Source organism: Thalia democratica, chromosome 1 (assembly GCF_965202585.1).
Source record: "Thalia democratica chromosome 1, ktThaDemo2.hap1.1, whole genome shotgun sequence".
In the NCBI taxonomy this organism is placed as follows: domain Eukaryota; kingdom Metazoa; phylum Chordata; class Thaliacea; order Salpida; family Salpidae; genus Thalia; species Thalia democratica.
In genome coordinates, this window is record NC_139165.1 from 54,335,171 (window position 1) to 54,361,107 (window position 25,937).

General features: G+C 25.3%; 2 protein-coding genes across 3 annotated transcripts; one reads left to right on the forward strand and one right to left on the reverse strand.

Annotated features, from left to right (window-relative positions):
* Nucleotides 1-4,691: 4,691 nt before the first annotated feature.
* Nucleotides 4,692-6,683, forward strand: LOC145835881 (uncharacterized). Its single transcript, XM_082943634.1, has one exon. It carries the CDS (start codon nucleotides 4,881-4,883, stop codon nucleotides 6,444-6,446), a length of 1,566 nt encoding a protein of 521 aa, XP_082799760.1. The 5' UTR covers nucleotides 4,692-4,880; the 3' UTR covers nucleotides 6,447-6,683.
* A 9,466-nt stretch (nucleotides 6,684-16,149) lies between these two features.
* Nucleotides 16,150-25,608, reverse strand: LOC145846391 (metaxin-1-like). 2 transcript variants are annotated; one of them, XM_082953206.1, is made up of 5 exons: nucleotides 25,357-25,608; nucleotides 20,343-20,513; nucleotides 19,822-20,098; nucleotides 18,922-19,086; nucleotides 16,150-16,580 (listed from the first exon to the last, which is right to left on the reverse strand). In XM_082953206.1, exons 1-5 carry the CDS (start codon nucleotides 25,602-25,604, stop codon nucleotides 16,473-16,475), a joined length of 969 nt encoding a protein of 322 aa, XP_082809332.1. In that variant the 5' UTR covers nucleotides 25,605-25,608; the 3' UTR covers nucleotides 16,150-16,472. The 2 variants fall into 2 exon arrangements, with proteins under 2 accessions (XP_082809332.1, XP_082809339.1); XM_082953213.1 differs by lacking the exon at nucleotides 18,922-19,086.
* Between the last annotated feature and the right edge of the window lie 329 nt (nucleotides 25,609-25,937).

Sequence of the window (25,937 nt, forward strand, 5' to 3'; positions counted from 1 at the left end):
TTTTTACTACTTCTTTCATGGAAGCCCATCCAAATGGAAAAAAGCTACTTGAACTAAATAATGAGCATTTTCAAAATAAAAGTTTTCACAAAAAAGATGTAGAGTTAGGATGTGCTGCTTCTACTTTAATTCAAGATTTGCTAAATCAAGGTAAAGTTTCTAACATTTTGTTCAAGTCATTTCACAATGAATGTAAACTTTTTAAATTTGCTATAATAAAAAAAAAAATTAAAACAAGAATGACTGTTGGTTTGAACTTTTTAAGAAGGGCTGCTGTTTTAAATCCGGCATGTCTAATTGGAATGGGTAAAGACCGTTGTGTCAGAAACTTTACAAGGTTGGTCCAACAACTTGTCAGCATGAAGATACTAAAAGCAAAAGAGGGTGATGACAACATTAATCAATACATTGATTTGTTAAGTTCTTCTAACACTCAAATACTTTTTGAAATTTTTCATAAAAAAAGTCACAGTTTAGACACCTTTTATTTTGACACACTTGATATCCCAAGCAAGTATAAAGATTTAACAAGAGTCCTTGAGGCTGTTTTTGTGCTTCACAATGGCCAGGCAAGTGTTGAACCGGGCTTTAGCTTAAATAAGGAAGTAATATCAACTAATATGGGAGAGATGACAATAAGGTCCCGAAGAATGATCAAAGATCACTTTGTAGAAAGTTAACTAACAAGTTTACACAAAGTTGTGCAAAAATTTAGTTTTTAATTTTTAATTGGTTTAAACCTTTTAAGATTGAGTTTTTGAAAACAGTTTTTTTCATAAATTTAATGCAGAAGCATACACATACAACCTTCCTTTTATTATTAAAGAAGAAAAATGAGAATGAGGTATTAATAATTTGTGTTAGAAGAGAAATTTTTTTTTTTAAGATTTGAAAAATACTCAGGGAAACTCAGGGAAATTTAAGGTTACTCAGGGAAATTTTTGGTCACTCAGGGAAGATTTTTTGGCTCAAAGAGTGGCAACCCTGATTATTGATAAAATCATGTATTATTTAGTATTTTTAATAGAGAGACTAAAAACAAATAAGTTTTTTTTATCCAATATAAACACAACTTTACTTAACACTAGTAAGAGTTAGTTAAGCAAAAAATTCAATGATAAAAACACTACTGTTTAGTAAAAACAGTTTAATATAGTAAAAATTAGTATTCAGTTGAAAAAGTAGATATTTTATTACAGTTCAAACGTATTCAGTTTGTATGTTAGTTGTTTTTTTTTTGTGGAGGTTGTTTTTTTTGAAAGAGTTTCTTAACACATATTCAACATAATTAACAAATTTACCTTTATAATTATTTTGAAAATAACTTTACAGTGTACTTACTACCAACATTTAGGTATAATAAAGTTCAAAAAAAGTTTGGTTTTAGGTGTAATTTAGTACAATAAACATGAATTGACATAACACAACTTAATAACTCTATCAATTGTGAATCAGTAATAAAGTGACATTAATTTTTTTAAAATAAAACTTTGGTTAGGTTTATAAAAGCATATAAAAAGTAAAGATTTTTACAGGACTTATATGCGTTTTTAAACTATAAATATCTTTTAATTTAAGTTTTTTTTTGTGATAAAAAAAATTTTAATTACTAAAGATATAAGTTTAAGGAAATATTTGTAATTAGCTAAGTACAACTGTAAATAAATTTGAAATGCTATGTAAACTTTATACTAGATTATTAAAGTACTAAACACTTTTTATAAAAATGAAACAATTGTAATACTGTGCGCCTTTAAAAACGAACTTACATAAGAATAAAAAAATCATTTATTTTTCTAAAAAAATAAAGTTTTTAAACAACTTCTAGACTACGGTTATTTAAACTAAAAATTAACAAAATAAACATTATTATAGATTTTTGTCATCAGGTGTCAATTATGCTTTATTTTTTTAAACTATAAATCTGTGCCTAGAGACCACAATAAGAATACATATACAAAATATTAAGACAATATAACATAAACTGCAAATTTGGTGCGCAAGATAAAAATATAAGAATGTAAGGATTCAAATATTCAGCTAACTATAGAAACATAACTTATACTAGATATTATTGAAAAATATCAGGAAATTTTTTGGGTCAAAAGCTGTAAAAGGCTGCCACAAGGCAATAATTTGAAACTTACACTAAATATGCTGAAGTTATGATGAAGAGCAAAAAAAGAAAGTTTTTTTTTTGAAATCTTGTCGGACGGGGCAAAGTTTTTTTAATTTCTCTAAAGGTGTCCTTTTGAAAAATAGTTTAGTAGACCCTGTTTTTAATAATTTCCTTGTCACCCTTAAATTTTCTGAAAACCAACTTATTGCCAACTTTAGGCACCTAAAAAATGCTAGCTTAAAGTAAGTTTTTAGCTGTTTTTTTTCACATGTAGCAATTATCACAATAACACATTGTTCACAATTTAAGATGTTTTAAAGAAGGTTACATGAAGGCTCTTCTTGCTTAGTAGTATTTTTTATAACTTATTGTAAGCTTTCTTTAATTTCCAGTTTTATTTCAATAAATCAAGAAATGCTTCCATTAAACTTTCTTTAATTAGTCTTAAATTGTGCACAATGTGTGCACACTTTCATGCTACCCTGGAAAACTCAGGCAGGGTTGTAAAAAACATGGAAACCTAGAATTTGACAATTTAGACTAAGAAACCTGGAATTTTTAACATTTTCAGTAATTAACTTTAATTTGACACAAAAAAATCTAAATTGAAGTTTTTTTTATCATCAACAACTTTTTTTAATCAAAAAATTTAGATTGATATATTAGATTAGAAATTTAATCAAAATTAAAGTAGCTTTACAGTGTCTTTTGAATGTTTTTATACTATCAACACAGTTTCTTACCTTAAACTTAACTTTAAACTAAAAGTAGACACAAAAGTTGTATTTTTAAAACCTGGAGAAAATTTGACAAAATTTGGCAACCCTGCTCAGGCCAACTTGAACTTTAAAAATAAACTGGTTTAAGTTAAAATGTTAGATACTTTTGTTATACAAAAAAGTTTGTGTATACTTTTTAAAGACTATAAAAACCATGGTATAGACAGTTTTGTAAAGCATATCTAATACAAATAAAATATAGAAGACTTAAATGTACCAGTTTTATTATCCTTTAAGTTTTTTCAGCTAAAGACCTATAGTTTTCAGAAATGATTCCTTACATGATTTAAAACAAGGTTAAACAAACTTAGACTAGTTTAACAGGTTTTTAAAAATTTTGGCTAGTTATAAAAATTTCAGATAGTAAAAACTCAGGATTATGTGCAGTTTTTTTGCAAAACTCTGACTAGTTTAATTTATTATTTTAATCTCAGACTATATATTATAACTTCAATATCAGTTTTTCCCTAAAAATTATGTTTTTTGTTGTCAAGTGATATTGTTGTTATTATGGTTTTTTAAAGGACTCAAGCTTGATTGTTGGTAAGTTTGGTCAGTTTTAGAGTCATGATATTTTTTTAAGTTTATTTTACAAGCTCTGACTGCTAGTTTAGTCTATATTTATTTATATATAAAGATTATTTTTTCAAAGTTTTAAGACAACTAATTTAAATGTAAATGATATATTTTTAATCTAATTTTTTTTTTCTGATTTAAAGTGAGAACTTCTTGAATATCAATTCTTGGTGGGGAGATATGAATTATATAAATTTATTGTTTAACTTTTATTGCGTTACGCCGTTTAACTTTATATCTCCCCACCAAGGATTGATAACTCTGTCTAGTTCTGCTTTTTACTAAAAAAGCCTTTGCTCACTACTGGTTTGAGCACTCTAAAACTGCAGCATGACACACAGCAGCGCTGAATTAATTTTAATAGATTTTAAGCACTCCCTAAAAAAAAATTAATATTTTACTTTTATTTGTACTTTTATTTTCCCATTCATCGCTCTGTATACTTTTGTTTTCAGCTTTTTTTAGCGTCTGATGAACTGCTCTGCAGGGAAACGGTGTAACGCAATAAAAGTTAAACAATAAATTTATATAACTTTTTGAATATTCCAACTTCAAATAATTATATCCATAATTTAATTTAGTTCATAAATCTTAAAACAATTTTTATTACATAACTTATTTTTTAAATAAACGGTAGAGACACCACTCTTTCTGGCTATTCATGCTAGTTTGAAATTTTAGAAGTTTAAAACTAATGATGAATAAAGTCAGTCAACTTAGGAATGATAAAAATTTTGAATTTATTAAAAACTTTAAAAAAAAGTCTTGTCTGAATCATTTTAACAGGCTAAATGTATATATGTTTAAATTCTGGACTAGCTTAAATACTAGTAAATAATGCCATTTAGACAATGTTATATTATCTTTGATTTTTAAGGTTTTTTCATGTTAACTCTTAAAAAGGACAGGTGTAATACACTTGAAGGTTAACTTACCATATACTTAAAATGTTTTTTTATTAATTCAAGTTAGTTTTTGTTTCTTTAACCTGTTTTTTTTTTTTGCTTAAAATAACGGAAACCTTGTTTTATTAAATAACAATAAATTCTCATATATTTGTGTTTGTAGTTATCAAGTTTAAAATTTTTTCAATCTTAGTTTATCTTTTTATAAAAAATGTTATGTACAAAGCTAAAATTAATAACTTTTTTTTAGTGTGATAAATACAGCAAAAAGGCCTTATATACTAACTTACTAACATTTTACAGTTTATTTTTTAGTTCATACATAGTTCAAATAAACTCCTTTAAAAACAATCAAAGAATATTGTAATAAAAGAAGTTCTGAACAATCTTGAAAAAAGAATCTTTATAAAATAAAGATATAAGAATTTACAAACAAAAACTTTTCTTCTAACTTCAGGCAAAAGAGTTCTTACAAAATCCCTCAAAGGTAACTTACCAGTTATGATTTCTCAATACTATAAGGAAATTTCATTTGGTAGTAAATTAATAAAAATTCGAAACACAAATATATTTGTTACCAAAGCACTAATTCACAAAAAGTATGCTAAAGATTTCGATTTTGATGAAAATTTTTTATGTAACCCAGAAATGGTATTTCAGTTGGCTGATAAACATGAAAAAAAAATTAGTTTAGTTATTAATTTAGACTGTGATTTGTATTCAAATTATGAAACCAAGTTTAAAACATGCAATATTAGATGCAAGAAAATAGGCTATCGTTCCAAAGATGGACTAGTTTACCCAACTTTAGGAAGTTTAAGGTATTTTTGTAATTTTTTGCATAAAAATGACATGAGTATGAAATCTAATGAGGCAATATTTATTCACTCAAACTTGGGGTTGGACCGTGTAGCTTGTTTTCTTTGTTATTATTGGATGCTTTCAGAACGTATCAGTGCAACTCAAGTGGTTGATTTGTTTGAAACATTAAGAGGTCACAATTTGCTAAATGCTAAAACAGTTATTGATTTTTTATATGATGTACAAGGGCAAATACCCAGACTACAAGACCAAACCTGTCTTTATGAAGCTCCAAATGGATGGCTTGATTACTCAAAAATGGGTGACTTAGTTGAAAATACAAAATTTATAGCTTTGAAAACTCCTTTATGCACAAAATTTTATAAAGATGTTTCAAATAAGGATACATTTTATTGTAAAGATGCTGTTCAAATGGTACAAGACAAAGGTTTCAGAGTTGGTATGGTATTAAGCTTATCAAACACAGACAGACACTATGATAGAAATGATTTTATCGAATCTGATGTATTTTTTGAAAAACTAAAGGTACCTGGACAAATTATTCCTTCAGACTGGATTATAAAGATGTTTTGTAGTAAAGTTGCTAAATTTGAGGAGAAAAATAAAGAAAATAACAGTATAATACTTGTTCATTGTACTCATGGACTAAACAGAACAGGATTTTTGGTTTGTAGCTATCTTATGCGAAATAAAGGATTAACTGCATCTAAAGCTATTGATTGTTTTGAAAAGGCAAGAGGACACAAAATAAGTAGAGAAACTTATTTAACAGAGTTGTTATCATATTCAAAAGTTTCTGATACTCATTTTGATAATTGCAAAACAGAAAGAAATGAAAATAAAACTTGTTTAAATGATAGCTCAAGACATATGGATGAGAACATAAGCTTACAAAAGCCTAGCTCTAGCTCAAGTCTGGACATAGCAAACTTAACTCAAACTGCTGCTACTACAATTACAAACACATCTGATCTAACTAAAGATGTTGAATCACTTGATAAGAAAAAATTGTTACAAAATACTCAAAGCATCAAATCCTTAGAAATTAAGTTTCCACAAACAGATAATAACAAAACAGAAACAAAACAAGATCACCCTACCTGTGAAAAAGAATGCTCAACAGATTACTTGCAATCGTATTCATGTCAAGAAGAAATCGAAGAACAAAATGATGATAAAGTATTTAAAAAAAGACCCAGTTCTACTGAATGTCCTTTTGATAAAACGATACCAAAGAAAGACTAGAAATTTTTTAATATGTTAGTAAAATGCTTTAGGTTTTGTATGAAGTTTTTACCAACTTCTGACAATTTATTATTTAACTCCCTTATTTTCCAATAAATCATTCTATGAAACTATTGTATTTATTTTTTAATATATATTTAGGTCTTGAGGTTTCTGATTAATAGATTTAATTTCTCCAGCGCGTTGTCTGCTTTGCTGTAAAACTATAATATTGGCAAAATTTATTTATAAATAACATTAAGAACTTTAATTAAAAGAATCATTGTATTTCATGAGTTTATCTATTTGCTAAAATTTAGTTTAAGTTTTTTGAAATAGTTAATTACGCTATTTATATTACTTAGTGTCATGTTTTTTTATACAATATTAAAAATAACAATGATAATTTTCTATAAATTTTTTATTAACTCTCAAAAAGATTAATTTAGATACCTATTATTTATTATTAAAAAAAGTATAACAGTTTTCAGATTTAAGAATAAAATAACAATTTAGTTTGGTAAGAATAATCTTGTGTTTATTTTTTTTAGTAGAGCACTGAATAATATTATAAATGTTTAAAGTTTAAATTTTTTTGAATAATGGAGTTACTTATTAATTTTATTTAATTAATTTAATCTTACTTTTAAATTTGAAATGAGTATGTGAATCAGATTTATAAGTTGAATTGAATTAATTTTCCAAATTTAAATTTAATTCTAAAGTATAGTTCACAAGTTTTTAAACTTATAGATATTTTTGTTCTACACTGTTTCAAATTTTAATAAATTCCAAGTCGTTTTTTAATGAGTAGTTTACTCTTTATAGGATATTTATCATATAGTCAGGCTAACTCAGGCTAATTGAATATTTTGAAGATATTTTAAAAACTCATGATAGTTTTTTTGCTAGATAATAAGTTTTAATAATAATAAAATCTAGTTGATTCAGTTTTCAGTATTTTGTATTTCTTCAGTCAACTTATGATTTACTACTTTTTATGTTGTTAATTTTATAAAGTTTATTGAAATTTTCACGTAAAATATTGCAGCTATGAATAATTTAAAAATACAATTATATTGTATTGTGGAAACTATTTATTATGATAACATATACAGTTCAAAAAAAAGATTGATAAAAGCTTATCCGGTTAAAAAATAAGTTATGTATTTTTTTAGTCATACATTTATTAACTATTTTTTACAAAATTACCCTGTCAAGTTCAGTTTTTAGTCAAACAGGCTAGTTTTTTTTTTTTTGCTGAAACCAGGGTTGTCAAAAATCCTGGAATTTTTAACATTTTCAGTTATAAAATTTCGGTTTGACACAAAAAGTCATCATATACATAAATAATAATAACAAGTTTTACAGTATCCTTTTTTTTATTACACTGACATGTGTTTCTGTGTGTTAAACGAGTCATCACTTTGCAACTGAGCTCTGTAAAAAAATAAATACTGTAAGTGAAGAATAGAAGCTAAAGTAGGTATATACATGTGTCAATAATAATAATAATTGCTATAGATTTTTATAGGTTAATGGTTAATAATAGATAAAATACTTAATGTTAAATCCGGCTGTTATAAAACTATATAATACTTGTAATTATTAAGTCTAAATTAAAGTAAAAATAAAATAACATAGTATAAACTACTTACATGAAAATGAAGGAAGTACTAATTCTTAATATTTACTGGTAACTAATCATTGAAAAATATATATTTATTCTTTCAATCTTTGTAGAGTGCTCAATTCAGGGTTGAAGAGCAGTAATATTATATGTTTTGGTTTTAAGAAAACATCTTATATATATTACTTAATATATATTACTTCTCCTCCAGCAGTTGAGATCTCTCTATTTGTTTTCTTAAAACCAAAACATATAATATTGAAAAATATATATCTAATAATTACGTCACGAAATATATGAACATAACAACTAGCTAGTTAATTTATAATAGAAAGTTAGCTAATTTATTCTTTATGTTTGGGAAAGTAGTAGAGCGCTTTAATTTAAACAGGTAGTATGTAACCTATTGCGAATTAAAACTAAAACAACAAACATTAATTATTGAATTAATAAATTAAACAATAGTAAAGGCAATAAAAACCAAAGAAACTTGGTATAATATATATTTTATTTATTGAATTTTTATGATGCTTAACTCTAAATTATAACAAAATTTAAGTTAGATACAATTTAAAAGCAGATTGAATTTAAATTAAAAAACAAAGCAAAAAAAAATCAAACTTATAATTAGACTTTCAAAGCCCTGACTAATAATTAAGTAAAATAGTTAATTATTGTTTTAGAAAGGAGCAGTCGGGTATCTAAATTAAAGATCTCAGATAAACCGTGCTTTTTTACTACGCCTAACAAAACGGCTAGAGGTCTTTTTGCTGTAGGTTTATACTTAGCATATAAACCACCTTGTTGTTTTATGTACACATTTAACTTTCATATTACATAAAAACCCGTAATATATAACATAGTTTAATTATTAAATATTTAAAATATCTGTATAAGATCTCTAATTTAGATACCCGACTGCTCCTTTCTAAAACAATAATTAACTATTTTACTTATTGTCTAATACATATGTGTTTTAAGTAGTGGTGTACCGGACCCACAACTTCAGGTCCGGCCGGATCCGGACTTTTTTTTTAAATTAGAATCCGGCCGGATCCGGACTTTTTTTCAAATTAGAGTCCGGCCGGACCCGGATCCGGACTTTTTTTTCAAATTAGAATCCGGTCGGAACCGGATCAGGACTTTTTTTTCAAATTAGAATCCGGCCGGATCCGGATATCAGACAAAAGTGGCAATATCCGGCCGGACCCGGATAGTGAGTCCGGTACATCACTAGTATAAACTAGCCTGAGTCAGAATGAGGTTTTTAAAAACTGAAAAAAAAGAACTTCTATCTAATAATAAGTAGAACAGCTAGCCACAAGGTTTACAAATTTAGGTGTTATTTACAATTAAAAATCTGAAATCAAGTTCTTGAAGAAAATACACTAGAAAATTACAAAATATTGAAAACTGGATCAGCTCAAACTCATTCAAAATCTAAAGGAAAATAGCCTGAGTTTTTATAGAAAACTAAACTAGCCTGAGGCAGTCCAAGATATTCTAAAATTCCCAAAAATTTTCAAACTAGCAGGGTTGCCACTGTTTAAGTCAATAAAATTAGCCAGAGTGAGTATAAACAAGCCTGAGTCAGAATGAGGTTTTTAAAAACTGAAAAAATTACTTTAATCTAATAATCAGTAGAACAGTTAGCAAAGATTGACAATTTGGTTGTAAAGTTGTGGACTGATTGTGGTATATAAGTTATTAGTACTACCCATCATAATTAAATCCTACCTTATTTAATTAATATCTAACAAATACTAAATTCTAACTGAGACTACTTTCTATAATCAGACACGACAGTTTTGAGTGATGAATCTTTTATATAAAACACAACAAGAAATACTAGCATATACAAAATTATTAATTACTTTGGTAACACTTTAAAAACTGGAAGCTATTTAAATCTATATCAAAAGACTTAAAACAATAAACTAAAAATTAAATAAAACTTTTAGTAAACAAGAAACTGTAAAATTTTTAATAAACTATTAAACTATAAACCTGGCTTAAATATTTAAACAATTAAACACCAGTTGAAATATTCACTTTTAAAACAAAACACTACTTACAATAGGCATTCACAAAAAAGTTCAAGATATTTTGTTGCTTCAAGCTGCACACCAAACTAACTAACTGCTTACATATAAACTGCCTGTCATGTTCTGATGTTTTGTTGCATCAGTATTTAGTTTGAAACATTTCGTCATATGATTCTCATTGGCTCGTACATTCAACCGTATTAATTCTAAATGTTCTCTGAGCTCAACTGTTTAAAGTAAATAATGCAAGTATTCATTCCAAAGTTTTCAATTTTACAAAATATGTAAAGATTTGCATTTCTAAAATGTTTATTTTATAGTTTAAATGTAAACAAATGTAAATTAGTCACGTGTACAAAATGAGCCAATCACGGTAGGTGTTGAATTTTAACTGACGAAAATGACTCTTATTAGTTTACACAGGTTTTGCTTTTGAAAAAATACTTTTCAGTATGCTCTTTTTCACTAACTAGATCCGGGTCCGGACTTTTTTTTTTAATAAGAATCCGGCCGGAACCGGATTCGGACTTTTTTTTTCAAATTAGAATCCGGCCGGAACCGGATCCGGACTTTTATTTTCAAAAAAGAATCCGGCCGGATCCGGATATCAGACAAAAATGGCAATATCCGGCCGGACCCGGATAGTGAGTTCGGTACATCACTAGTTTTAAGTCATGGTGCTTTTATATATTGCGCTGTAACTTAATTATTAGTCAGGGCTTTGAAAGTTTAATAAGAAGTTTGATTTTTTGTGCTTTGTTTTTTAATTTAAATTCAATCTGCTTTTTAATTGTATCTAACTTTTATTTTGTTATAATATAGATTTAACCATTATAAAAATTCAATAAATAAAATATATATAATAAAATTCAATAATCCAAAATCTGGATTTTTGTGAGCTGAGAGACCAGCTCAAGTTAACATTAAGTTTTGATTATACCATTTTAATCTTTAGAGCAAGATTAAGCCCAACTATAAGATTAAGTTAGTTTTTTAATATAAAATTCAACTAAAAATGTTTAAAAAGTAAACGAGTATAGAATATATCTAATTGAAATAAACAGGTTATTCTACTAATATGTAATAATATTAGCGTAACTAATAGTTTATAGATATGTTATAAATCAGTAAAGAATAAGTTTAACTTAGTTAACTGTACATCTGTATCAAGACTCCAGTCGAGGCACACATAATTAACTATAATCAGACAATATATACACCTATTTGGGCACGACTGTTTTTTAACTATTTTATTATTTTAACGTTGTTAGAAAAGTTTTTATGTTCATTTTGTATACAATTTACTAAATAAATATACTTTTCAGAATTTTTGTTTTACTTAGTATATTTTTTCGTTGGTGTTATTTGTTGAAGATAAAAAAAATAATTTATTAGATCGTAATAGGTTGTATAAGCATGTTGTGTACGACTCGATAACCAAAAAGTTTGATCTTACACCAGGTCTTTAGACCAAGTTTTTTAACCGTTTTTTATCGTTTGATAAACAATATTATCAAGTATAGGCTTCAGCCGAATTTTTAAGCTAAATAAAAAACTAACAGAAATCTTGAATATACCACTCTTAATTTATTTCAAAAAGAACTATTATTTGTATTAAAAAATTTACCCTAAAAAAATACATAAACTTTAACCTTTTTTGTTAAAAAAAAGCTTTTACCCATGACTCATACTTGTTTGGCAAATTAAAGATTATCTTTTAAGCGTAACTACTAAATTGTATGACTGACTTGACTTTAGCAAAACATAATATTTAGTCTAATGTACCTAATAAATGTTATAAAACAAAAACTATATAAATTTATTGACATAAATCTACTTTTGCATTGTTTAAACATATATTAATATAAAACTAATTATGCTGCTTTCGTATAAACGCTTATTATTACTTACAAAAACCATTTCAATAATACTAACAACTTAACTATAAAGAATTATCTTAAAATGAAGAATAGCGAAAAACTTTAACAATTTTAACTAATTAATTTAAATTAACTACTAAAAACATCATTCTGTTCGTACAGGAGTGGCCTCCTGCACTCAACTAGCAATTTAACTAAAGAACGAGTTATAAATAAAAACATTTTAAGTACTACAAACATATTACTTGTAGTTAGCTGAAAAATTAGTCTTTTTCTTCTTCGTACGGGAATGACTTCCCGCACTCAATTAACAAATAATGAAACTTGTTTATTTTGTGCTTCTTCAAAAACAAGTGTCTTAAGACATTTTGTTTTATTTTCAACCCTTTGCCGCGACCACTTATGTGGTCCTTCAGATCTCCTTAAAACCTTTCTACCGTTTGGGTATGAACCCAACGGTTAGAAAGATTGTTGAAACTGACACTATGGTTGACAGTATAATGGCAATAATCCATCGACGCCCCGTTCGTGTCGACAAGATTACTGATGTTGTTGTAGGCGGGTCAGCAGTCGCTCATTATAATTGATCCTCTTTTTATGTGTTTTTTAATGAGCGGCTCGAGGTTTGGCATGCTTCGGCTACCACCAAGCCCGAAAGACACACAAAAATTTCGGCCCGTGTGTCTCTCGATGCCCCGAACGCCCACATATGCTCTCTCATTACGTCTCTTCAAACATGGTACTTAGCTTTAGAGGTAAGGTGACCTACAAGGGTTGTTGCATTTTCTGCCTTTTATAAGGATGTTGTGCCTAACTAACAGGTCGCGGTAGTATTGTTCTCTTCCCATTTGAGCGCTCTTTATTAGTTGCTTATTAAAATCATTAAAACGATCAAATACTTTCCCTTTATTATATACTAAAACTACTACTTATACTGCTAATATACTACTTAACTTTAAACATTATAACTGATAAACTAATAAACATTATAATAAGATATTAAGAAAGTGTGTACCTCTAGAATTAGAGACATTTTAATCAAGTCCTTTTCTAAAGGGCACACCCAACATTCTTTAAATTCAACATCATTTCTATATATAATAGACATACTATAGTTTTATAACAATATGATTTGCAATGTTTGTTAATTACAGTAACCTCTCGTATCTTTACGCACTCGTGAAGTTACGCACTATCGTTTAGTTATGCATTTTAGAATTACAGAAAATCAAAATTTTATGTCCTTGAAATGCTATTTATCATGCTATCCGACACCTGAAAGGCACTGTTTTTTATGATCTTTCTTTTGCTCGAAATATATCTTATTGATCCCTCAGTTACATAATACCTTCTCGCTAGGCTTCTTTATACCTTCTTGCTGTTTAGTACAATGCAAGAAAAATTTATCCATATGTGGGCAAAGGTCAAATTAAAAAAAGTTGTAGTAACATAAACAATTTTTGTTAATTATTTTTCTTTTATTTTATATATTTTTGTTCAAAAGAAGAAATCCTTTACAGCAACCAATGCATATTTTTGTAAAAAGCTTTAAAAACAAATTTTAGTATAGACAGCACACCATTTCTTAGTTGTAAACAAATGCTTAATTATAAAATAAATTTTCTTACAAGTTGGTTAAAGTTTGTTCATGATTTGACTGAACAAATTTTAAAATAATTGATGTATTTCAATTCTAATGGTTCATAGAATTACAATCTTTGATTTGTTCATTATTTTTGTAAATAAGAAACTACTTTACTAAAAATTTCAAGTTTACTGAAATTTAAATAAAACTTTTTGTATAGTGAGGATTATACTGTAATCACAGTATGAACTTTTTATTTATCATTTGTTTTATTTATTAATGTTTTTTTTTTGCTTTTTAATACTTATTTTATCAATATTAAATACAGTAACCTCTCGCTTATTTACGCACATTGTGTCCACAGAAAAAATGCGTAAAGATATGAGAGATCGTAAAGATACGAGAGGTACCAAATATATTTACAATAATGGCTGTTTTTTGATATTGCTTCTTGATAAAAGAAGATTAGGTACTTTCCCACTTTTAACAATTTGTTTACTTTATTTATAAATATGAAAACAAAAGATAAAACTATACATATATTAAAAAAAAAGAAATTATATTTATATAAAAAATAATAATACTTGTAGAAAAATTTTACTTAATTCATAATAAGTAGGTTTTATCTTTATTTATACGTGACTTATTTGTTACTTAACATTTATTTTCTATTCTACTTAGCAAATTCAATTTATAATTAAGCATTTGTTTACAATTAAGAAATGATGTGGATAAAAATTTGCTTCTATAGCCTTTACAAAAAAATGCATTTGGTGCTGTTATGGATTTCTTCTTTTGAACTAAAATATATAAGAAAATTTTTTCTTTTATAGATGTTTATTTAAATATAGAGCGAGAGTGCTGTATTATTTATTTGTGTTTTAAACTGTCATTATTTAATTATAAGTTCATTATTTAACACAGTCGTGTTTCTTCCAGAATTTTTAATCTGATATTGTTAACAAAATTTCTGATATACTGAGGTATAACTAAATGTTTATCAATTAATCAAGGAACATAAGTTTACAAATTCTAAAGATATAGAGAGTTGAGTTTGCATTTAAAAACATACTTTTATTAAACTAACAATAAACCTAATTTGTGCAATATTGAAAAAAAAAAACTTTTTTTGAATTTTTTAGAATTCTAAAATGCGTAACGTCACGAGTGCGTAAAAATGCGAGAGGTTACTGTATCTTATTATTAGTTTATTTTCACTTCGTTAGCAGTTTTTTATTAAATTTTTGAATCAATCCATCATAGGATAGGTTTAGCTTGATGATTGTTTACAAGGTGTTAGCATTTATCCTTGTAAAAAAATCATTCATAACTGTTATAATACTACGGTGACCTACAAAACCAGTGAACTTTTTGAATCTAAATTCTTATGAAGTATATAAATTTAAGGAAATTTTTTTAGTGGAATCTTCATTAGAGCCGGTACACAATAACGTTTACACACTGAATTTGTATATAAAGAATTCAAAAAATTCGTTTAACTTTTAGAATACTACATAAACATAATAAAAAATAACTAAGCAGGGAAATTAAATGATTTAAGGATAAAAATAATACATGTTTTTTTATAGGAGGCACGCAATGGCCAGTGTACCTTCCAACGCTACGCCCCTGGTGGATTCAAAATACTAAATAAAAAAATAATTTAAATGATTTGTTCAAACTATAACTCAAAAAATTATAGTCTTAAACGAAGTTTTTCATTTAAGTTCTGATTTAGGGGATTTTTTGACATTTTTGTTTACAATTGTTTTTTATATACCGTAGTTATAGTTAAGTACAAAACTCAAGTAATAGTTTGTCTGCTTAAATTAAAAGATTTTTTTTTATTTAAATACATATTATTAAGTCTGAAATTATAGTGAATTATTCAACACTTTTACCTGTTTAAGTACTATTTTTAATAAATTGAATTTTACTTCCTTATTTTAACATATCCAAACTAAAAAATGTCTTCATTGTATTTCTATGAAAGCAAATAATTTTCAACAGAATTGAAAATGTTTTAATATAACGAAAGATCTCTGAATCTATTGTCGTTGTTTTTTTAAAGAGTTTAGATTTTTTTATACCAGTTAGAAAAACAAAACTTGAAGAAATATGCAGTAAGTTTAAAGTTCTTGCAGGTCAAACTAACCATCACAAATCACTAAACGATATGACTAAGTTAGATGCAGCAGCTCTAGAGTACAAAGGGAAAAATTAAGTTGTAGCACGAAAAGTTCTATAATGAATTCAGCAACAGCGCTAAACAACAAATACAAAAAACTTTAGTGACATTATGCTTTTAGAAATGATCAATTAATTTCATAAGAACGAACTTAAAATTGCGTTATTTAATACTTTTGTACTAAAAATGATTAGTAAGAGTAGTTGGAGTATACAGCTATAAGTGTTTTTATGAAAATATAATTAAGTATCAAAAATGTTGAATAATTTATTATCTCAATAAAAATAAATTAGAAAAATACAACAAAAAGAAAATAATTAAAATTGCTTATAACAAATATGAAAATTTTCTACTATAAAACTCAAAAAAGAATATACTAAGCAAGTTAAAGCACCAAACAAGAAAAATTTAGAAAAAATATATTTAATACACAAAACTCTAAGGCAACATATTTTTCTAAACAAAACTTTAAATATAAAAATATAATATTTAACTTTTCATTAAATAAAGCTTTTATAGAGAAGGATTCGTAGAATCTTTTTTAATATTGACAACTATAAAATTTCATGATATGTTACTAAATATAAAATTGTACGAGTTTCTTGAAACAAATATTAGCAAAAAATGTTAATTTCTCATACTTATTAAAGATAAATTGTTTATTCATTTCATTATAAACTACCATAGAGTATATTAATTTGTGACAAAAATTTGATATCTCACTTTGTGTTCATGAGTTTTGCTAGTTTACTTCGTTCAGATGTAAAAATACCGCACAGTAGAGCATAAGAAATCATTATTCCCGCTCCAACTCCTAGTGTTAAAACCTAAAAAAATTCAAAAACACATTAAAACCTTACTTAAAAAATAAATATAATAAAATTTGAACTTGTAATTCATGAGTTAAACTTTTTGTAAATTACGGAAAGTCTGTAGTATAAAATACTTCAAACCTTAATTAAAAATTTATTTTCTTTTAAAACTTAAACATTTTGTTTATCTTTACTTAAAGTTATGTTATATTTCTTTTTAGCATATGAAACACTGAACATATTATTTTTAACAAAATGGGAAATTGTAAAATTTATAATTTGTGTAAAATATATTTTCTATTTGAATAAGATTTAAATTATGAAATTGAAATTATTGAAATGCCCTACAGGATAGAACATTGTTTTATATTTGGAATCTGTTAATAAAACCTCAGTAAAATTTCTAGAGAAAAATAAATTTTGTAAAAAATAAGTTGTAAGCAATAGAAGGTACATATTTCTAACTTTTTTTTTATTTCTATACTTAATAGTCAGCATATACAATTTTCAAATTACTTACAAAATTTAGCATAAAACTATAATTTAAGCTATAATTATAATAAATCATCAGCTAAACTTAGTTTTTTCCACTTTTGTACAAAAAATTACTATACTAAACTAGCAAACAACCTATCGTTTTTGTGCCATCTTCTAATTTTTGACATTTAAAGTCCTACAACTTTAGGGTTCAGTTTTCAAAATTTTAAAGAATGTATTTCCGGAAGTCTTTATTTTTTAGTAATAAAAATAATGTTTGAAGATTATTATTATTTTGATCATAGGTGCAAGGTAGTAATTAAATGATTATGTTTTTATATATATGCTAAAAAAAAGTTCTAAGTATTACTTGAAAATTATAATTTATTTTTGTAATAAAGTATTATGCTAAGGATTAATTTTTTACAGTCTATGGAAATTAACTTAAATAATCAATTTAAAGCCTCTGCAATTTCCATTAATTTTATGTTAGAAAAACTCTAAAGTTTTCGGCCACAGTTTTCAATAAAAACATATATATTGCTGTCCAACAATGTAAGTAGAACACAGGTTTAAATAATTCTGGAAGTTTTGTTTCAGTCTTAAATTAGTGCAAAAAAATATAACATCGTAACACACGTTTAAAGATTTGCTTAAACTTAAATCAGTTCTTATAACTTAATAATTAAAATTGTAGATATTCAAGTATACATTAGAGTTAAAATTTAAAATCAACTAAAACAGAGTTGCCACAGATCAAACTGAGAAAGATTTCCTAACTTTTTATGACTTTTTACAAAAATTTTCCTGACTTTTCTAAATCAAACTCATAATTTAAAACTTATTATAACATACATAATCAGACACTTGAAACTATAAATATAAAGCTTTCAATCTTATTTTTCATACAAGTTAAAAAAAAGTGTTTTTAGTGAGCTCAATGATCTAACATCCATTTCATTCATGACAAGTTAATAACATAATCTGCTTTTACTCACTTTCATATTTTAACAACTATTTAAAGAGGTAAAGTATACACATATACTTGTTACATAAAATACTTAACTTATTAAAGCTTAATCATAAAGAACTTAAATATTTACTTTAACGAAAAATATATTGATTTTAAAATTCTGCAAGACAAACTTTTGTGTATATATCAGAGTTTCACAATGGAAGTGTCCTTGCCACAGATCATCAATACTGAAAAAGCTTAAATAAACTGTTTGTTCAAGTAGGGTAGTTGTTCAATATGTTAATATAATTTTTTTTATAAGTTTTATTAAGGATATTTTATTATTTTTTACCTGATGAAGGCATTGAAAATAAAATAAATTCGAAATTTCAAGAAAAATTTTGCAATTTTAGTCTGACTTTAAAGGTTGTTTAATTATTCTTTTATAATTTAATGGCTTTGGAAAATAAGGAACTTTGTAAATTTGTACTGACAAAACCTAGCGTTTTTACAAATTTTTTCAAATTTCCTGATTTTTTTCAAAAACCCCCTTTTTTCCTGACTTTTGTAATTTTTTTTAGTTTTTCCTGACTTTTCCTGACCTTGTGGCAGCGCTGCTTAAACAAGGAAGGCCTTTATTGTTTATATTATAAATTTAACACCTTATAAATAAATCAAAACAATAATTTCTAAGTCTTTAGCTTATACGACTAAACAAAAAAATCATACTTTTTCTTAGAAGACATAAAAGTTGAAAAAACAGAACACATAAAATACTATTGTAAGACTTTTAAAATTATTAACTTTCTAAACAATTTTAATATAGAAGTAAAAAATATAATTTATTTTTTTTTAATTTCATAGTTTAATTTAAAAAAAATTAAAACTAAACTAATTCTTATTTAATTTTAAATTAAAACAAACTGTGTCTTTATTCACAGCATAGGAAGTTTGTGCTTCAACTAATATGTTTTTCATACTACCATTTTTGCTATAATCTTTATCACGAGTAAAGTTAGCTGACTTATGGTACAGTGTAGTTGTTGTTTCATAATGAGCTTTTAAGTTTTTGCAATTAAGAAAGTGACTCTGTAAATAAACAAAAATAAGTAGTTTATACACTTTAAAACTATATTAATGAAGTTTAGAAATAACAATTATATCAAATTCCATCAATCAACACAATTTTTGCAAGTGGGTAGATTGTAAAGCTTCCTTAATGATCATTCACTTTTAATCACATGAAAAGATAACAGTACAGATTTTAATAGTAATATATACTTTTACCATTTTAACCTTATATTATTTTTGATACTAAAGTTATAAATTTAGAAATTTTACAAAAAAACTACAATTTTAGTTAAGTTAATGTAATCTATGAGTTTACTCATTAATTATTGCAAGATATAATGTAAACATTATAGAAGAATAAGGTGTAAAAAAGTTTAACTGTTTTAAATCAGATAAAAGTTATTTAAAATTAGCATTAAAACATCTTTAAAATGTTAAGGCATTCCTGTAGTTATTTTTTTAAAACTGAATTATTCACTAGCTGGTCTTATGACTAATATTCTACATAGAAAATTTAAAGATATTTTGACACTCATAAATTTGATTTAGTGTATATTAAATTGTATTAATTAAATCTCACTGCCTTACTAATTTAGTCAAAGCTTTGATTTACTACTCTAGTATTTTTAAGCTTAAAGAATGTGTGTTTTTTTTTTATGTAGTCAAGTTCAGTTTTATGCTGAACACTTAAAAATAAAAGAACTAATAGTAATAAATATACATAAGTTTAAAATTACGAATTATAAAACTAACTTTTAACTCAAAAGACTGTAATGGGACATTCATCAATACTGAAAACAAACCAAATAAAATAGCATCAATAAGAGAAGGTTTTAATCCGAAAAAGAATTTACTATTCCCTGTTTTAGAAGCTAGCTTAAGATCAAGTACATTCATACATTTTTTGGCATTTACCATAAAACTTCTTCGTCTTATTAGTAAATCTTTTTCACTTGATTTACATCCCTTTACTAAGTTTTGTAATTTCTGATTCCTTATTTTAGATGGTAACCACATATTAGATGGAAATCTGCAAAGAAGTTAACAAACTACTCAAAACAACAATTTAACCATGCAAAATAAAATATAAATTATTTTCACTAAAAAACTAATGATAAAGTTTTTTATCTTGACACTTTTGAAAAAAATTAAATAAAACAAAACAATAACGATAGTTTTTAAGCAAACAAATTTTTTTAGCAAAGTAAAACTGTTTTGTTTAAACTGTAAATTGTAACTACAGCTGTTATATAACTTTGACATTGGTTACTCACCTACAAATTCTTGAATATGCAGGCCTCGTTACTTGAAAATAATTTGAATTATCAGCCCATAGTGTATATAATAGAGCTGGTTTTAAATTTTCAAGTACATAAGAAATGAAAGCTATATTGTCAGCTTTTTGTTCACAAGAAAGATGCTGGTCAAAATAGTATCCTTCATTACTGCAAAAAAATATACAATCTGATTAATTAATACTACAATACTAATATATATTAATACTGTATTGATAGATCTTTTTAACAGTAAAAGTACCACTTTTATTAATTATTAATTTAGTCACATTATAAAAAAGTATCATGATTTCAAAGAACTTTTTTTCTTGAATTCAACTTAGAAAAAGCTAATGAATTAATTAAATAAAACATATAAAAACAAGAAAATTCAAACAGGTAAGAAAAATATTAATAATAAAACTCATAATTAAAAAGTTAATACAAAAAATAATTATTTAAATGCACTAAGTGATGTTATTTTTATATTGTTTAACTTGTTTTTATTTTTTACTTTCTTGTTATCAAGGTGTGGTAACTAATTTGTTTTACTATTTACCAATGTTGATTAAAGGTCTTTATTATTTCATTTCTTTTAATTGAAAAAATAGTACATTTTTTATCAAATTTACACAATATATGCGCTAAATAAAAATTAATTTTTCTTTCAGGCATTTTTTTGTGTTAACTTATCATCAAACAAAACTAAGTCTTAGTGCACTTAAGATATTTAAAAAAATAATTAAAAACTTTTAAATGTGCTTAAATGTGAGACTATATTTAAGTAAAGTGTAATTCTTTTTTAATTCAGAAAGCTTCAAATTTCATCTAATTTTTTTAGTTTTACAAATACTTTTAAAACTAACTGTACTTCAATTCAACAAAGTTGGTTAAAATATATTAATATACAAAATATCACTTTTAACAAGTTATACAATACAAATAGATGTTAATTTCTATAATAAAAATGTTAAGCCACTTTTTAAGAAGTTGATTTTATTTTTAAGATAAATTGTAATGTTGTTTATATTTTAAATTATTCGGTACTAGTATCCATAAATAGCTTACCTTTTACTAAATGATTTTAGGATAATATTAGCATTTTATTTTATAAAAATATATGTAAAAGTTTGTAAAATTTAAAAAGATATATAAAATCAAAATATTAACATTTACAACAAAATAATTTAGTAAAAGTTAAGCTATTATTGAAACTGTTACCTAAGAACTTATACAAAAAAACAACATGACAATTTATCTTTATTTGTAAATCAACTTTTTAAAATAAAAGTACTTGTTCTATAAAAAAAGCGTAGTGTGAACATTAGTTTTTATTATATATTTCAGCAAACTTTCTATGCTAGTAAGTTTATTAACAAAAGATTAGCAAAAATTTTTGTTCATTTATTCATTTTTATATTGAAATTTATATCTATCATCTAACTATTAATACTGCTGAAAAAAGTATATAATTAAGTTTTGTATAGTAAATAATTAGATAAGAAAAGCTAAAAACCTTCTATATCTTAAAAAAATACTTGGGAAAACACTACAAAAATCTACAACTCAATACTTTAGTAACTATATCCCATAGTTTTTTTTTTTAACTGGACAAAATCAGACTGGACAAAGCAATCTAACAGAAATAATTCTTTATAGAAAGAGTTAAAATTTTGCAGATGTGTTGGTAAATGTACACTCCTGATCTTGTTTGCTTTTTACTGTTCTAACAAATATATTTAAAATTTCACAACTGCCTGAACTTAACCTTAAATAACACCTATATTTATTTAATGAAAAACAACATTTCTTCTATTTTCTGATATACTTTCAGGTTTTTGAAAAAAAACGTTTTATTGTCCATTTTTAGTAAAAAAAATAATTTAAGGTATGAAATTTATTTAAATAGTATAACTATTCAAAATACAAATTTAATTGTTTGTTAACAAAAGATCCTAGTAAAAAAAGTTCACTGGAACATATAATAATAACAAATTATACAGTATCCTTCTTTTTGTACATTAACACATGTTAAGTAATAACATAATAACAAAAATAAATACTGTAAGGAAAATATAGAAGCTAAAGTAGGTATATACATGTGTGCATTAAAAATAATTGCTATAGATTTTTATAGATTAATGGTTAATAATAGATAAAATACTTAATGATAAATCAGACTGTTATAAAAATATATAGTATTTGTAATTATTAAGTCTAAATTATAGTAAACATACAAAATAAAATAACAAATCATAGTATAACCAACTTACAAGAAAATGAAAGAAGTACTAATTCTTAATATTTACTGGTTACTAATCATTCGAAAAATATATCTAATAATTGTGTCACAATATATATGAACATAACAACTAGCTAGTTAATTTATACTACAAAGTTAGATAATTTAATCTTTATGTTTGGAAAAAGTAGTAGATTGCTTTAATTTAAAAAAGTAATATGTAATCTATTGTGAATAAAAAGTAAAACAACAAACATTAATTTTTGAACTGATAGATTGAACAACAGTAAAGGCAATAAAAGCCACAGAAACTTTGTATATAAGTTTAAATAGTTTATAAATATTAAAATATACTTTAATGTAACTTTAAAAGTCCTTCAAAATTTATAATATGTATTTTTTTGTGTATAACATTTTTTTATCTGAGGTAAATTTCATTATACTAACATGCAAAAAATTTCTTAAACTCCTGTTTTTTTTAAATCTATCAAATTCAAAGTATTTCAGGTTATTTCTGCCTAAATTTACAAATTCAAGGTTTTCACAGAACAGGGTTTCCACTAAAGCTCCAAAATAAATTTATAGGGAAATCCATAAAATATAGCAGATTTATAGGGAAATAATCAAAAATTAAGAATTTACAAACATATTTTTAAGGTACAATAACCTCTCGCTTATTTACGCACATTGTGTCCACGGAAAAAATGCGTAAAGATACGAGAGATCGTAAAAATACGAGAGGTACCAAATATACTTAATATAATTGCTGTTTTTTGATATTGCTTCTAGTTAAAAGCAGTCTGGGGACTTTTCCACTTTTAACAGTTTATTTACTTTATTTATAAATATTAAAGCTAAAGATAAAACTATACTTGAAAAAAAAAAAAAGATTTAATAAAATAATAATACTTGTAGAAAAGTTTTACCATTTTAATAATAAGTTGATTTTATCTTTATCTTTGTTTATATGTGACTTATTTGATACTTAACATTTATACTCTTTTCTACTAAGCAAATACAATTTAAAATTTACCATTTTTTTACAATTAAGAAATGGTAAAAGGTATAAACAATTTTATTACAATTACCAATCAAACAACTAAAGAATACTCACAAAGTATTTTAGAGGAAGTTAAAGCAGCAGACAGTGAAATTAATTTCATAAACATGAACTTCAAATGATCATTTTGAAACTGATGAAGAATATTTTTTATAGCAAGAAGCAGAATTTGAATTTGAAGGTTTAAACCAATGTTAATAAAGACCACCAGTTTTAACACGAAGTTGTGTTCTTCCAAAGCTGTAACTGGTGCTGGTGAGCATTATGAAGAAATGAAGGCAATTCGCGAAAAATTTCAAAGCTTGCGGTTAAAAGCAAGTGTTACAGAAGAAGAACTTAAACTAAAAAAAAAACGTCAAATGAAAATTAGCGATATGTAACTAAAAAAAACAATGAGATTTGTGTTAAGTATAAGCTCTTTAATTATGAAGTATCACTGCTACTTTTTGCTAGGAAGTTTCTTTAGATTTCTTTTTTTAGAAATTAACTAAATGTTTATCAATTAGTCAAGGAACTTAAGTTTACAAAGTCTAAAGATATAGAGAGGTGAGTTAGCATTTGAAAACATATTTTAAATTAAAATTGTACCTTAAACCTAATTTGTGCAATATTTAAAAAAAAAATTGTTTTCTAAAATTTGTAAATTTCATAATTAAATTCTAAAATGCGTAACTAAACAAGAGTGCGTAACGTCACGAGTGCGTAAAGATGCGAGAGGTTACTGTACATAAATAAAATATGTCATAGACTGTTTATAAGCGCAGTCTTAAAATAAATTTAAAATTTTTAAGGTTTTTCAGCCCTAATATTAGTTAAATTAGCAAACATTAGATAAATTTAATTTGATATAAAAAAGAAAAAATATCCGCTAGCTGGCGCCATGTAGTTTTGTACTGAGATTGCAAAGATTTAAGGTTAAAAATAATAATTAAAACTTTTTTTTACGTATTTTTCACCATGTGGTGTCACTGTTTTGTCCTTTAAATTCCAATCACAATCCAAAAAAAACATAATTTATAGGTATTTTTACTTACTTTACAATTTTTTTTGGGATTAATAGGGATTTTTCACATTATTGCAAATTTATAGGGAAGTAAGAACCCTATAAGAATTATAGACTAAATGGTAACTCTGAACTTAATAGTTATTATAGTACTTGTTATCTATAAAAAAACTAAATGTACAAAAAACTAGTTGTATGCAACAGAAATATCAATAATTTAAAATAACTGCATTATGGTATTTTAAAAAATAATAAATATAATTTAACTATTCAAAACATAAATTTAGGCAATTGTTAACAAAAGATCCTAGCAAAACAAACTCACTGTAATATATAATAATAACAAATTATACATTTCATAGCTCAGTTGAAGGGTGTTGACTCATTTAACACACATAAACACATGTCAGTGTTGAATAGTTATAGTTTATTGAACAAAACAAAAAAAAAATCTCAAAAAATTTTTGGTTCAATGACCTGTATACTCAAAAATACCTATCTGTGATCAAAATCTGATTTTTTATGGTAAAAAACATCAGTCTTAAACTCTACCCCTTGCGACGATAAAAGTTTTCTGGGGATAGTAATAATATGTAATCTGATAATAGTAATAAAAGAAGGATACTGTATAAAATGTTATTATTAAATATAACTTATAAATACTTATAAATACTTATAAATTTTTTGAGAACTAACTTTAAAAACTCACTTTAAAAATTCAATTATTTCATCAATTCCTGAACAATAAGACTCATCTGCTTCAAATTCTGGGGAAACAGAAGTTTTTCTACCCCTAGGTGAACAAGGTAGAATATGAATAGGAACTTTATTTAGACTTAAAAGAGCTAAAATTGACATACATTCTGCATCTATACTATCAATATTCCAACAAGCACCTGGCAAAACTTTTAGCTTGTATCTTTTTTTAGGGTTGGAATTTTTCTTAAAAGAAGGCATTGCTGCAGAGTTCATCTATCTTAGACATTTCTAGGTTATTATAGTTTATACATTTTAGGGTAACTACCTAATTTGTAACAAAGTTATCTTGAAATCCGCACAGATGTCTGATTTTAGATAAGCTGTCTTTGTTGTTTATTGAGTGACAAAAATAAAATCAGTAAAACTATTCGGTCCTGGGACCTGGTGCGCAAAATAACCTTTCAGTTATCGAGTAGCACACCATTTAGGTACTTTTTAACGTCTTGTTTAAGACATTGTGGTTTCATTTATCATTTGCAAATGTAAAAATAAAATATTTTTTCTCTTTTAAAGTTAATACAAACGATTTAA

Coding starts and splice junctions, on each gene's coding strand:
- LOC145835881 (XM_082943634.1), top strand. CDS start 4,881: ATGATTTCTCAATACTATAAGGAAATTTCATTTGGTAGTAAATTAATA.
- LOC145846391 (XM_082953206.1), bottom strand. CDS start 25,604: ATGCCTTCTTTTAAGAAAAATTCCAACCCTAAAAAAAGATACAAGCTA. Junction 20,514..25,356: donor GAAATAATTGAATTTTTAAA/GTGAGTTTTTAA, acceptor ATTTTTTTGCAG/TAATGAAGGATACTATTTTG. Junction 19,087..19,821: donor TACAGTCTTTTGAGTTAAAA/GTTAGTTTTATA, acceptor GTTTATTTACAG/AGTCACTTTCTTAATTGCAA.